A 13,367-nucleotide genomic window follows, 5' to 3' on the forward strand; every position below is an offset into this window, starting at 1 on the left:
CACATTGACGTGGACGCGGCGGACGCGGCTACGCCACTTGGCCATAATACGGGCGATTCAAGTGAGATTGTACAAGATGTACGACAGGACTGACGAGGACCGCGCAAAATTCATCATCGAAGCGACAAACGTAGGCACGTTTCAATTACAAATTACAAATATTTGATAAGCTTCAGGGGCGGGAGGGGGAGAGAACTTTCAGACATGGACGTAGGAATACCTAGACGGAGCATAGTGCCGCGGGGGTGGTCTACAAAGGGTGAGGAGCATGGAATGTCTATAGTAACTGATCTGATGAACCAAAATGGCCAACACTCGATAGTGTCACGGAATGTCATCTATTTTCACGCCTTGAAAAGAATAAAGCTTTCTCACTTGGAAAAAATGCGAAAATAAGATGTATATAAACTTGTTTCCGCGCACTATTATAATTGCGTCAATTATTTAAAATAAGACACCCTGTTGTATAGTGCCTCTTTGCCGATCATGTTCTCCTGATACTTGGTCAGTTTTCAGGATTTTCCATTTTTCCGTTTTGAAGTTTGATATTCTTGGAATACCAATTCTTGGAATTTTAGATAGTGCCACCTCCTTGCTGATCATGTTCTCTCCTGATACTTTCTCAGTTTTCCAGATTTTCAAGATTCGAAGTTTAAAAAATTCTCGAAACTCCAATTCTTGGAAATGTTGAAAAATTCTTGGAATTTTAAATAGTGCCACCTCTTTGCTGACTCTCTTGATACTTTGTTAGTGTTCAGGTTCGCGAAAAATTCTTGGAAATTTAGATAGTGCCACCTCTTTGCCAATCATGTTCTCCTGATACTTTGCCAGCTGTCGAGATTATACGCACCCAAAATAAGAATTCTACTAAAACGCGAACTGCGAAAGTTAACTCGAGGTAATGTGTCGATATTGTTGTTAAAAGAATTACCGTATTAGGGTAACTTCTTTTTACCGACTGACAGTACTTGTTATTTCGTTCGAAATTTACATTACCTACATTGCAGGAAAATTTGCGAGAAACAATTTGAAAATTTAAACACGTTCCTGCGGAATTCATGAAAATCGATAAATTTGTTAGAAAAGTATAATAATGAAAGTGTTGTAAATTGTTAGAGTAGCGGTAATATTGATCTCTTATATTTTGTTTAATAATTATGCCGTCGGAACGCATTAAATCACACTCGAAAACTTAGATGAATCAAATCTAATTAAATATTCGTCGCGATCCAATTAATGGAGCATTTGCCTGTGAGACTTTTGGCACGAGATCTCAGAATTAACTCACACGTGTCATTGACATATTTTTCACGATGGCTATACGCGAGCTACGGGCGTGAATTTTTGATCTATCTATAGACAAATATAACGTACGGTACTCTTCAACTCGTGGCTATTTCAGCCGAAGAGGCTTACATAGACGTTACGAAACTTTATATAGCAGCCTCTGCTCAGCCTGTGTGTATGCATGTGTGCGCGTGTTGGTGTATTTGAGAAAGAGAATGAAATAATGTTACGAATCGATTTATTCTTTCCAATCGCGATGTCGCGTCTCCCGGAAAGAATCATCCTTCGTTCGCGAGTTCTAGATTCGCGTTGGCTCGCGGTCGATATCTTTGCATATCGGTTGCCAAAATTGCTATTTCGAGGATTCAATACGATGCGCTTTTAACGACAAAATGGCGTTCTCTCTCGGGCGGATTGTAAGCAATAGAAATCACCATCTTTCGTCAGACACCTAAAGCCTGATCTACAATGTGCTCTTTGTGTCTAGAAACATTCTATTTTGTAGCCAATAAATACGTTTAAAAAATTTGTGCAAGTTGATAAAGTGTATGCATCGTGTATTCGTACGTTGTCGACAAATTGAAGCGTTTTTATTTGCTCATATAACATAGAATGTTTCTAGATCCAAAAAGCACATTGTAGATCAGGCTATGAGTGCAAATTTTCGTGTGTTTTCTATTAATTGTATTTCTTGTGTTTTGTGATTATGTTTCAATTTCTTTTCTATCGCATTACAACTCGCCTAGCGTCGACAATACGCTAAAGGTTTGTCGGGCTTGAGAGCGCACGGCTTTATAGAGAGATGTACGGCGAATATACCGAAAGATTTCTGTTGCGATGGATCGATTCGAGCATGCGCTCCGTCGGAAAGGGACCCGTGTGTGTTTTATGGAAGCGTGCGGGTTACGCTTCTTTCTGTTTTGGCAACAAACTCGGCGCACAACCCTCCCCGCATCGAGAAAGATTACCGAGCTGTTGCATACGCGATAAGATAATACGTTTCCATACACGACTCCATTTCTGGAGACTCAACAGAGATGACAGAGTCGCGATCGTGTCTCCTCGGGTTTTAACAAAATATGGAACACTTTTTTTTCACGAGTGAAACCGTCATAATTAATACAGCCAACCTGAGTGGCAATTAAACATGAAAGCTATGTCGGAAATTTTGCGGCGTTTGGACAAAGAGACGCTATACAATATAATAATCCGCATTGGTCTCCATCCCTCGGACATTCGGATGTCCTTTGCCCTTTTCTATACCACACTGTATCGTATCAATAAGAGATAAATCTTTGGTTAAAATGATCGGTTGGCTGACGTCACCAACTGATAAGTATCATCGTCATTGACGGAGTGGCGATAATATTTAAGAGGAAAAAACGAAAGCTGTTCACGTCAAAACGTCCGCGCGTGTCAATGACGTCGTCGGTGCTCGCCCCTCGTTACCGTCGTCGTCGTCGTCGTCGTCAAGGGTTGGAAGCCAGGTTCAGGGGTGCGGGCGAGGGGTAACGAGGGTACGACGCAGAGCGTCGGCTCCGAGCGGACGAAACGCCGCCGGAAAACGTAACGTGTTTTATCGATTTACGTCGGTGGCGGCCATACTCGCGTTCGCCACCACCGGTCAGGCGCACTCGGCTCTCCGTCTCACTGTCGTCGTCGTCGTCGCCGTCGTCGTCGTGGTCGTGGTCGTCGTCGTCGTCGCCGTCGTCGACGAGAGACCGTCGTGGTGCACGGCAGAGCAGGATTTCCGGCCGTTTACGCCGCGCGGACGTTCGACGCAGCGCGATGCGCTTGTAATACGAGCGCGAGGGATAAATCCGCCCCGCGAGATTACGAATTCGTGTCCGATACGCGCGAGTCCGCAAGTAGTTACGGGCCGAGTCGAGGCAGCCGCCGCCGCAGCTGCCGCCGCCGCCGCCGCCGCCTCCGCCGCCGCCGCCGAGTAACGCCCAGGGGAGAAAGCAGTTCGAGAGGAAAGAAGAGAGTGATCTTTCCTCTCTTTAGGGAGAGACAGCTTCCGTCGTGAGTACCATTCTGGATCAACGAAAATCCGTTTGGCCATCTTGCCGGGATAAATCGCTCGTGGCGGATGTAAAATTAGAAATCGATCACCCCTCGCGCGGATATAATCGGAAACCACCCCCGGGCTCGGTTCGGCAAGCGTGCAAATGTGTCTTTAATGATTATCACCTCGAGTTGCATGGTTTATTTCCCATTCGACAAGATTCCACGCGGATCGAGGATCGTACAGATTTCAAGGAGTAAGTGCCAGGGGAGGATAAGCATCTTCGCCAAGGCGAAACGGTCTAGTCCCCCTCGAGGAGTGTTACTCGCTGGTCAATCAAGCCCCTTCTTCTTTCACCTCGTCCTTCTTGCGGATTCTTCCCTTCTTCGCCGCGGGATATGCGGTTCCATATGCATAATCGAAGGACCGAGCAAATTACGACGAATCGGATTAATCGCAGTAGATCAGGCAGCTTCAACTCTTTTCGTTTCGAGAAAAAACGATGAAAAAATCGTCGTAAATGTTAAACGGTTGATAAAGAAACCGTATTTGCCACTCGTAACATACTCGTGAAATTTTCTGATTCGCAAGGAATTTTTTCGTCAATGCTCGTAGAAAGCGTTATTGAGCGTCGTCAAAACTCTGGGATTTAGTTGTTCAGTGTTTTATATATAAATATATAGCAAGTATCATAGTTCTCTCTTTCTCTCTCCTTTCTTCGGACGAGAATCGTTTGATTTTTAAAAACGCAGGATGCCGGCAAATCAGAAGACATGACCCAGCGAGAAATGACTCGCCGATCGATGTCGAAACGATGTCGAATCGACATCGACACCGTCAAACTGATGTCGAATCTATTTGACAATATCGATGTCGATTCGACATTGTTTCGACGAATCATTTCCCACTGGGGAACGAATGCTCTTCGAAGGGTCCGCGCTATAGAGACCAGTACAATTAGGTATTTCAACAGATCGATGAGGGATTTTGAAAAAAATCAGGATGCCTATCGCACAAGAGAAGGAACTTACGTTCCCTCCCTTTTTCGCAACTTGGCTTATACCGCGGTAATGGGAATATGCTTTCTTGAAAAGAACTTTGGATGTATGAATGAGAAAATCATGAGAAGGATGTAGACCAGTTTGTGTGTACATGTACTCGAACAATCGTTATTTTGATAGGAGAAAATACCTTTGACATTTCGCTCTATTATCGTATATTTTTCATGTCTCTGAAATCTTATGTTGATCCCCTCTCGGGGAAGGCACGTCGAGTCAATATTCGCTTTTCATTACCCCATCTTCGTACTAATGATACTAATTATTTCTCCCGCTGTATGCTGTGCTTGCTTTTTACTCCAAGTAGCTTACGTATTTGTACTAATAATATTACTTTTCTTAAATATTAGCAAAATATGTTACGAACAAGTAATGTTCAATTTGAGAAAACTGTGTCCTCTTCTTTAAATAAACTATCATAATTGGAAAGTGCTCAAGTGCCACTTTAGGATTTATTGACATTTTCATCATGACTGCAAATTGTACTTGTATACACACTCGCGGTTGTTTGCGAGACGATATTTTTACCGTTTTAATAAATGTTTGTATTTTTCCAACGTCAAACGCCTGTCGAGCCAAGTGTTGACAAGTGTCATTAGAGTAACTTACGGAAAACATCTGTTGGCACGCGAAGAAATGCGAAAGGAGAAAGTGTACCGCGTAAGAGCTTACTCACAATTGAATCGGTTATTTCGGGAAGGCATGTACGTGACATTAAATAAATCCATATAAACTTTTCAAACTCCTATACGTCGCCTATGAGAAACAGCTGCTATATCTTATCGCCTTATACAAGTGTGAATAAATCTTTTTAGCTTTCAATATCATTTCCGTATACATGTACATATAATTGGAGAAAGTTATATACAGTATAACTTTACATGTTACACCGATACAATATATCTTATGCATCCTATTGGTTTTCAATATTACTTTGTCAAAATTAATTTGATTAGGGCTGTGAACGATGGTTGCGAACGATATCACTCAGCCATCTGTCTATTTATCAGTACCAAGTTGTATTGATTTGCTCTTTAAATGTGCTCGATTACGCACACGCGCGCATCTACGGAGCCGCTTATATATATCAGACATCCCAATTAATATACGGCCTAATCACATAAAATTTTAATTGACTCTAATTGCACCTAATGGCAGGCTGATTTGAATTTATAAACGGAACACGAGAGAATTTTTAATTACTATTTTCTCACCTTTTTTATCAAAGGGTAGGTTATATTGGAGAAAGCTGTTTAAATTCACTTTTGTAAAGAGCTCCTTTGTGCTAAAAAGAAGAGAGAGAGAGAGAAAGAGAGATACACTTTCCAGATCTCTCGGAAAGCGAGAGACACGATATTGATAACGATACATTTTCCCAGGGATAGTCAATTTGATATTTGGTCAAATGGATTTTAACTGCGAACTAAGTAGCGGAAGTATTTTAAACTTTTTACAAGTTTTGAGCGCGAGCATGCGATAAATTAGTCTTTCACGCTTGAAATAATTTTTAATACTATTACGAGGCATTTTTTCGCCCAACTAAAACAATAGTGCGAATTTTTGTGCGATCATCTACGTTCTGCGCAATAATGTAGAAAATGGAAACGAAATATTCTGAGATAGTAAATAAAGCATCGATAATTAAACTCGATAAATTTAATAAATATTGTAATGTCTAAAATGATTATAATCTAATGACGTTTCTTTAATTGATCAAAATAAAAACATTCGATCAAATATCAATCTTTTGTAGTTTAAAGAAAAGCCGATAGATAAATAGATAATTCGCCTCTATTCAGCTTAATAAAAAGAGAAGAAAATCCTTTAAGAAAAAGCCATGCAGGACAATTTATATACATGCTACTATATTACAGAAAAACTATATATTACGGGAGACAATGCTAAACGGCTTAATAAATACTTCTCTTTGCAAATCAAATTGATTTATTCCATGAATCTGCGTGTAAAAAGTAAAGTCATCGCCAAGGTAAAGTTTCATGAGATACTTGATATTTTACTCCGACATAATCTGATTGGAGTTTTCCCTCAATTTAATTTCCCTCAACTTGTGACTCTGTTTTTAACTTGTAACTCTTTAAACGAAATCTTACGAGGTTCTCGTCGTAACTTCCCATCTCATCCCCCTTTATTTCTTTCGCCCGTCGTTCAGTTATGGATTGGTGCGGAGGAACTCCCACGCGCTGCTCGATAATACATCGCCTTGCGCGCGGTAATGCATCGCTTTTACACCACGTTTGTCCCTTTCCAGCCCTCTCTCGGCAACCTTTTCACAGAAACATTGTTTTTCCGTCACTGTGTGCCGGCGAGAGTCGAGATCGCGCTTAGGTAGCAAATCTGTCTGCTCTCCAGTGGCACAATATATTGGCGCAATATTGGGAAACAATGTAAATCTAGTATTCCCAATACTGGTCCAATATTGTAAGATGGACACCTTCTCTTACTTAGCCAATATGTTTACTTAGCAATATTGGTTGAATATTATATCAATATTGGACCAATATTCTTATTACATTGTTAAATATTGGCCAATGCACTTCCAATATCAATCTAATATTATATCATTATTATCGTGCAATATTTACATTAATTTCATGGCCAATATTGGCTTTACGTTGGACAATATCGGCCAATGCATTTCTAATGTAACCAACATTGGACCAATGTTTAGCCAATGCACTGTGCTACTAGGGCTCGTTCTTGTCAGGTGGTTTTATCAGAATTGTCAAAAGAAACGCGCGGTAATATTGACGAGAGTTAAAATATACCGATAATGAAAATCAATTGCAAGTAAAAAGAACGACGCAAGTTTACACACTCTCGAGAGATAATGTTAAAGAAATCCCGTCGCGTTAAGATGTTGCTGCAAAGGGCTGCGAGATTACCCTTTATGAATGGCTACTGTTTACACCGCAGTGCTATTTTTTACTTTCCACGCGATAACCGGTGCGCGGTGTACGCGTTTGTGACGCGCGCGTCGCGCACATACACAATATTCATATATTCTCCTTAATAATATTCATCGTGTTCAAAGCCAAGTTTTTTTTTAGATACGCATGCGGCCTCAACTACCGTCATGCTGCGGAAATGCTCTCGTAGATTACGAAATCTCCAGCGTCCGCTGCGTTGGTTGTGCGCGCGTCACACTTACGTATCGTTGGTGCCACATTAGCTCTTCGTAGTTGATTAACTCAATCCGTCACGGGAAAACTAAGAGATTCAATTGCCCCAGTTGCTTCAATATTATTAAATTATCGAGATGTTGGAATTGTTATTGTAACAAGAATCGCCGTATTTACTGTGTAAAACGACGTAGAGCAACTTCCTTGCGGAGCGTATGGATTTAAAGCAATGTCGTTTTGATACAGAAAATGCCACCGTTCGTCAAAAGAGATGCCGGTAATCCGCGTAACGAGGGCACCGTGCAACCGAGCATTGGTGCAACGGACCTGGACGTATCTCTCTTTGGTACAGAAGGTTACGAAAAAAGTGAGTAGTACCGTTTCAGCCTCGATCGCAAAATTAATTTTGCTTTCGTTTATTAGAATTTTCGTTGGCTGGATTTCAAGTGCAGATACACATATGTATACTTAAAACTTCTTTCCGCGATATATTAGTTTAAGCTTGTAATTGTTTCCAGCAACGGAAGAGGCTACAACCAAAAGAGCAGAGAAGAATATCGAAAAAGAATTTCAGAAGTTGAAAGAGAGCCTCGTAGAAGAAACGGGAATACCGCCATGGGGTCTTGTTGCTATTTTAATAGGTAATGCGAGAAGGCGATTTCTAATTTCAATCAGTCAATAAAGATCAATATACGTAGTTGCAAGTTAAATGGCGACTGAGAGAATTGATTTCTAATTCAGTAAATTCTAAAGAAAAGATGGATACATATGTTTTTCTTATATAGTTGTAGGCGTAATTGTCCTCGGAATCTGCTTTTGCTGTATACGAAGATGTTTTCGCAAGCGACGCTCCAAAGATGGCAAGAAAGGATTAAAGGGCGCGGTGGATCTCAAGTCAGTGCAGCTTTTGGGGAGCACGTACAAGGACAAGGTATGTATTCAGTGTGCCGTGACTTCATGTAGACGTTAGAAACACACTCTACACTCGTGGAATCCACTTCGATATGTGAAGGTTCAGCCGGATATGGAAGAATTGACGGACAATGCCGAAGAACCGGACGAAGCTGAGAGTAAGCAAAGCGAAGTTAAGCTTGGGAAGCTACAGTATAAGGTAGAGAAATTGCTTCTTAATTACCTCACTCGTACAAGTTGAGCCATCTCAAGTTAAAATGCATTAAAATTAATTATTTCAGCTCGAATACGACTTTAATTCGAACAGCCTTTCCGTAACGGTGATACAAGCGGAAGAACTGCCGGCATTGGATATGGGTGGCACGTCGGATCCATATGTAAAAGTGTATTTATTACCGGATAAAAAGAAGAAATTCGAGACGAAAGTTCACAGAAAGACGTTGAATCCAGTTTTCAATGAAACTTTCACGTTTAAGGTCAGTCAAGAATTGCAATTGCAATGTCTCGAATATACTTAAATTTTCACATGGAATACAATCTTTAGAAACATTTCAAATTTCTCTTTTTCATTTGTATCTTTCATATAATGTGAACATTGCGGTATATGTATAACAATTTGTTTTAATATACTTATTTGTACAGGCTGTTCCTTATGCCGATGCTATGAATAAAACGTTGGTCTTCGCTATCTTCGACTTTGATAGATTTTCGAAACACGATCAGATCGGTGAAGTAAAGGTGCCGCTCTGTCAAATAGATTTAGCGCAAACGATCGAGGAATGGAGGGAATTACAGAGTGTCGAAGGTGAAGGTGGACAGGTAAGTTAATTGAATGGCTCATTGCGAAACAATGTATGTTGCAACATGCATGTATAAAATGCGACATATAAAACTAAGATACAAAGTGTATAGATTCTTTGCTAAAATGAAAGAAATGCCTGACTATATTTGACGTTTTGCACATTAGAAATACAATGAACAGAAATTTTTGTTGCTTGCAGGATAATAAACTTGGCGACATATGCTTTTCGTTGAGATACGTACCAACGGCCGGAAAACTCACAGTGGTTATTCTGGAAGCCAAGAATCTGAAGAAGATGGATGTCGGTGGCCTCTCCGATCCTTACGTTAAGATCGCGTTGATGCAGAATGGAAAGAGATTGAAGAAGAAGAAAACGTCGATCAAAAAATGCACCCTTAATCCGTATTACAACGAATCGTTCACTTTCGAGGTACCCTTCGAGCAGATACAGGTACGTCATTAAACATACTTGATTATCATTCAATCATTAAATAACATTTGATATGCAAATCATTTTACAATGCTTGTGAAAGATTGGGTTCAGTAACAATCTAAAGTTGGCGACATTTAATTTTACATACAGTCATCCTTTTGATTTAGAATTCCGAACCTATTTTTGCCAAAGCAGCATTGCTCCGTTTACGCTGATTATGTTATTCATATTGTAACTCTTAAAAATATGTGTGTTGACATGATACGTAACATTTTAATGATTGCAATATTTTATGTGATTTTTCAGAAAGTGCAACTCGTCGTGACCGTAGTAGATTACGATCGCATTGGCACATCAGAACCGATTGGGAAAGTGGTTTTGGGATACAACGCGAGTGGAACGGAATTAAGACACTGGTCCGACATGTTGGCATCCCCTAGGCGCCCAATTGCTCAGTGGCACACGCTGAAGGACCCTGAAGATGGAGATAAGAAAGATTAAGAACGTTGACTTTCCAATTAAGATATATACGGTCAGTATTAATAGAGCTGATTACATAAGAAATGTTTTCAATAACAAGTTTTTCGAATAATCCAAAACAATTTTTCTTTAAGATTTTAAGAAACAAATAGACTCCAAAATATATTTTTCACAATCAATGCACTTTTCTTCTTGCCTTATCTTGTCTTGTCTTGTCTCTACAAAGTTTTACGATAAAAGTTCTTTGAAAGCGGTCCTCTCTTTACAGGATAATTGATCGAGAGAAAAGGGAACGGAGAAGAGTAAAAGAGATTGAGAGGGGAGAGAAAGAGAGAAAAATCTATAGGGAAAGATAAAAAATCCATATTTAATAGATATTAATAATCTATGATAAACGATAAAAATACCAACTATATGAAGGATTTAACATAAAAATAATATGTTCCCACATGGAGAGTGTAGTGTCTTGTATATATACATATATCTAATATACTTCTCTCTGTAGATGTAACGTTGAATGATTTCAAGTAACGCGTCCTTTTTGAGATATCGAACGAGCAAAGAAAACGTTAAGGATTTGCAAAAAAATATCGTCGCTTCGAGGAAATATTTACATCATTATCTCTTAGATAGGCTTCCATCTTGATTCGTTCATTACATCACAAGTTTCCCCGTAATATACTTTCTAAATACATCGTTCATGTTACAAAGAAGTATATATACATATATATATATAAAACAGTTGTGTCGTCCGTAAAGATAGCGGCATAATCTTCTTCCGAGGGAAGAAACATATAGCGACGATGGTGCGAACGTTTGCAGTTGTGTCTACATACTTATATGCGAAATGATAATAATGAATGATAATACGTTCGCGAAAAAAGATCTCAAAATGTGGATTGTACTTTGCAAAGTAAAGGGCTCAGTAAAAAGGTAAAAAAAGAGACAGAATTACAAAATTGTAAAATTTCACACGCTAGCAAAGGTATAACTATAACTCGGGATATGTTAAAATTAAATCAATATAAAATTGTTTCTTCACAAAGATATCTTTTCCGCTTTTGCAGAAAAATAATCATGTGCATACATACATACACATATACAATATGTGTGTGTATCGTGTATTATTCTCTTGTATTTTTGCCCCTCGCGCCATACTTCCTTATACCGAGTCTTTTAATGAGACATCGATGCGGAGCGTCGTTCATATCACTTCTTCTCGCGATTCATCGCTTCACTTTGGGTTGCTTCGAAAAGAATCGAGATCGCGTCGTACACCGAACTCTCCCGTGCACTCGAAAGGTCAAAGCGCGGCTTGATGAACATGCATAAACGTCGCTTTAGGGGACGATGGACGTTTCCGTATTGATCTCCGTGTGCAACGGCGCGCGATGCATTTTCGTGCAACGCGCGAAGCAATGCTTTAATCTGCGATGTATCTTCGTATACTATAGTTAAGCACTCGAATTATGCACCATTTGTACGGAGAACTCACGATGCATTAAGATGAAACAAATAACGTGACCAGAAGAATAATCGCTCGATTTAAGTATTGTATATCAGACACTGATTCGAAGCACTTAGATCAAGTTACTCGCGGAAATGACTTCCTACAATTAAATAAAAAGACACAAATGTGTAATTTGGCGATATTTTACACGTAATAAGTACGCGTAACATACGTGAACATAAAGAGTTTATAAATTGATTGTACGGAACTATATATAATTTATATTCCATTGTTATATTCTCTCTATTACCACATTATATTCAATTGCGTTACATAAAATAAGTATTAAATCCGTTATTTTATTTGCGCGTGTTATCATTATATTTTGTTACATAAAGCATTTTTTAATGCACATGTGTGACTTTGTTGGGCTCAGATGTTGAATGCAGATATAAGATAATTTGTTGGGGAAGTTTTCGTCTCACAGAACATTTTACTAGTCTTATTCGGCTTATGTAGACAAACGCTTTGATCAATGAACCTGCATACTCGAATAAAACCATACTGTTCAGTTTTCGAAGAAGAAATCGCATTGCCCGACGCGGTACAAACGTGCGTTAGCTTTTTACGTGTAACTATGCAATTTTATACTCGCTATCACCCATTATACGCATACACACATACATATACCTAATATATCGCGTGATATCGCGTGAGCCATATCTGCTGTGAGTTATCGTTTTAGCCATAAATCGCAAACGGGCCTATTCATCTTGCTTGCGTTAAATAATCCGTTAGTTAACACTGTCGCCGAATTAAAGTAGCAAACAAAATTTATACCGATATCATTGGATGCTTCCAAGGAGATATCTGTGCAGAAAGACGCGATTGATATAAAATACAGAAACGGAGAGAACAGGACAGGAATACACAAATAGCAAGAGTTGTGTTTCACACAGTACAGCAAAATATTACTTCTTAATATTCTAATTTTTTATGCATCTGTGCACGGAAAACTGATTCTTTATATGCAAATTTTTGTGATTAGCTGAAATAATTGAGTTTGAAGAAAGGACTGTGTATGGTCTCTCTAGTTTGAACTGCGCATTTCTTTGTAAATATATAACACGTTAATCACATTTTCATAACTTCTAAGTTCATTGGTTGACCGTTGCTCCTTTTAATTATACGTTGCTGGTGCAATTTTAGTTCTAATAAATCAAGAGAGAGAGAGAGAGAGAGAGAGAGAGAGAGAGAGAGAAAAGTTATAATGCGATATCGAATTTTAGTGGTATGATATGATAAGAGCATACTTATATATAGCGTCCAGTTGATGATATACTTAGGATGATCAGAAATCCTAGACTTTTTGTGTAAACTTTTAATATTTCGTTTACATAATGTTTTATTCATGTCCCTTAAAGCCTTAAAATATATTTGCAGATACAAATTTTACTGTAAATTATTTATTATAAAAAATAAGATTATAAAGCACATGTTTCAATTTTATCAAAAGAAATTATATACTTATAAGAAGATGTGCTCATTCTAGGTACAAAATTATGGATGCTCTATATAAATACACACATCGTGTCTCTTAATAATATACATATAATAATAACTAACGATAAATAATAATAATAATCACAATAATGTTATTGATAACCGAGACAGCGAGATTGGACTATTTGGCGATATCTATTGATTTTAGCTTTGTATTGTAGCATTTGCTCGGTGTATATAAGATTATAATTACGCGTTATACATCTATTATCGTTACAACATGAAGGTTAAAGT

The 13,367-nt window shown here is 38.8% G+C and overlaps 1 protein-coding gene across 3 annotated transcripts; it reads left to right on the forward strand.

The window, feature by feature from the left end:
• The first annotated feature begins 65 nt into the window (after positions 1-65).
• On the forward strand, positions 66-10,448 carry LOC105561905 (synaptotagmin 1). 3 transcript variants are annotated; one of them, XM_012012276.1, is made up of 10 exons: positions 66-134; positions 7,740-7,860; positions 8,012-8,134; positions 8,279-8,424; positions 8,506-8,604; positions 8,687-8,881; positions 9,048-9,224; positions 9,407-9,658; positions 9,947-10,172; positions 10,389-10,448. In XM_012012276.1, the coding sequence occupies exons 2-9, from the start codon at positions 7,743-7,745 to the stop codon at positions 10,139-10,141; spliced, it is 1,305 nt and encodes a 434-aa protein (XP_011867666.1). In that variant the 5' UTR covers positions 66-134; positions 7,740-7,742; the 3' UTR covers positions 10,142-10,172; positions 10,389-10,448. The 3 variants fall into 3 exon arrangements, with proteins under 3 accessions (XP_011867666.1, XP_011867665.1, XP_011867667.1); XM_012012275.1 differs by lacking the exon at positions 66-134 and adding an exon at positions 3,232-3,312; XM_012012277.1 differs by lacking the exon at positions 66-134 and adding an exon at positions 3,232-3,312 and having other exon boundaries at positions 8,512-8,604.
• Positions 10,449-13,367: the final 2,919 nt, after the last annotated feature.

Source organism: Vollenhovia emeryi, unplaced genomic scaffold, assembly GCF_000949405.1.
Source record: "Vollenhovia emeryi isolate VEMERY1.0 unplaced genomic scaffold, V.emery_V1.0 DF939198.1, whole genome shotgun sequence".
NCBI lineage: Eukaryota > Metazoa > Arthropoda > Insecta > Hymenoptera > Formicidae > Vollenhovia > Vollenhovia emeryi.

Excerpts from the sequence above, each read along its gene's own strand:
- LOC105561905 (XM_012012276.1), top strand. The coding sequence starts at position 7,743 with ATGCCACCGTTCGTCAAAAGAGATGCCGGTAATCCGCGTAACGAGGGC. Across the intron at positions 7,861-8,011 it reads TACAGAAGGTTACGAAAAAA|CAACGGAAGAGGCTACAACC; the intron begins GTGAGTAGTACC and ends AATTGTTTCCAG. Across the intron at positions 8,425-8,505 it reads GGAGCACGTACAAGGACAAG|GTTCAGCCGGATATGGAAGA; the intron begins GTATGTATTCAG and ends CGATATGTGAAG.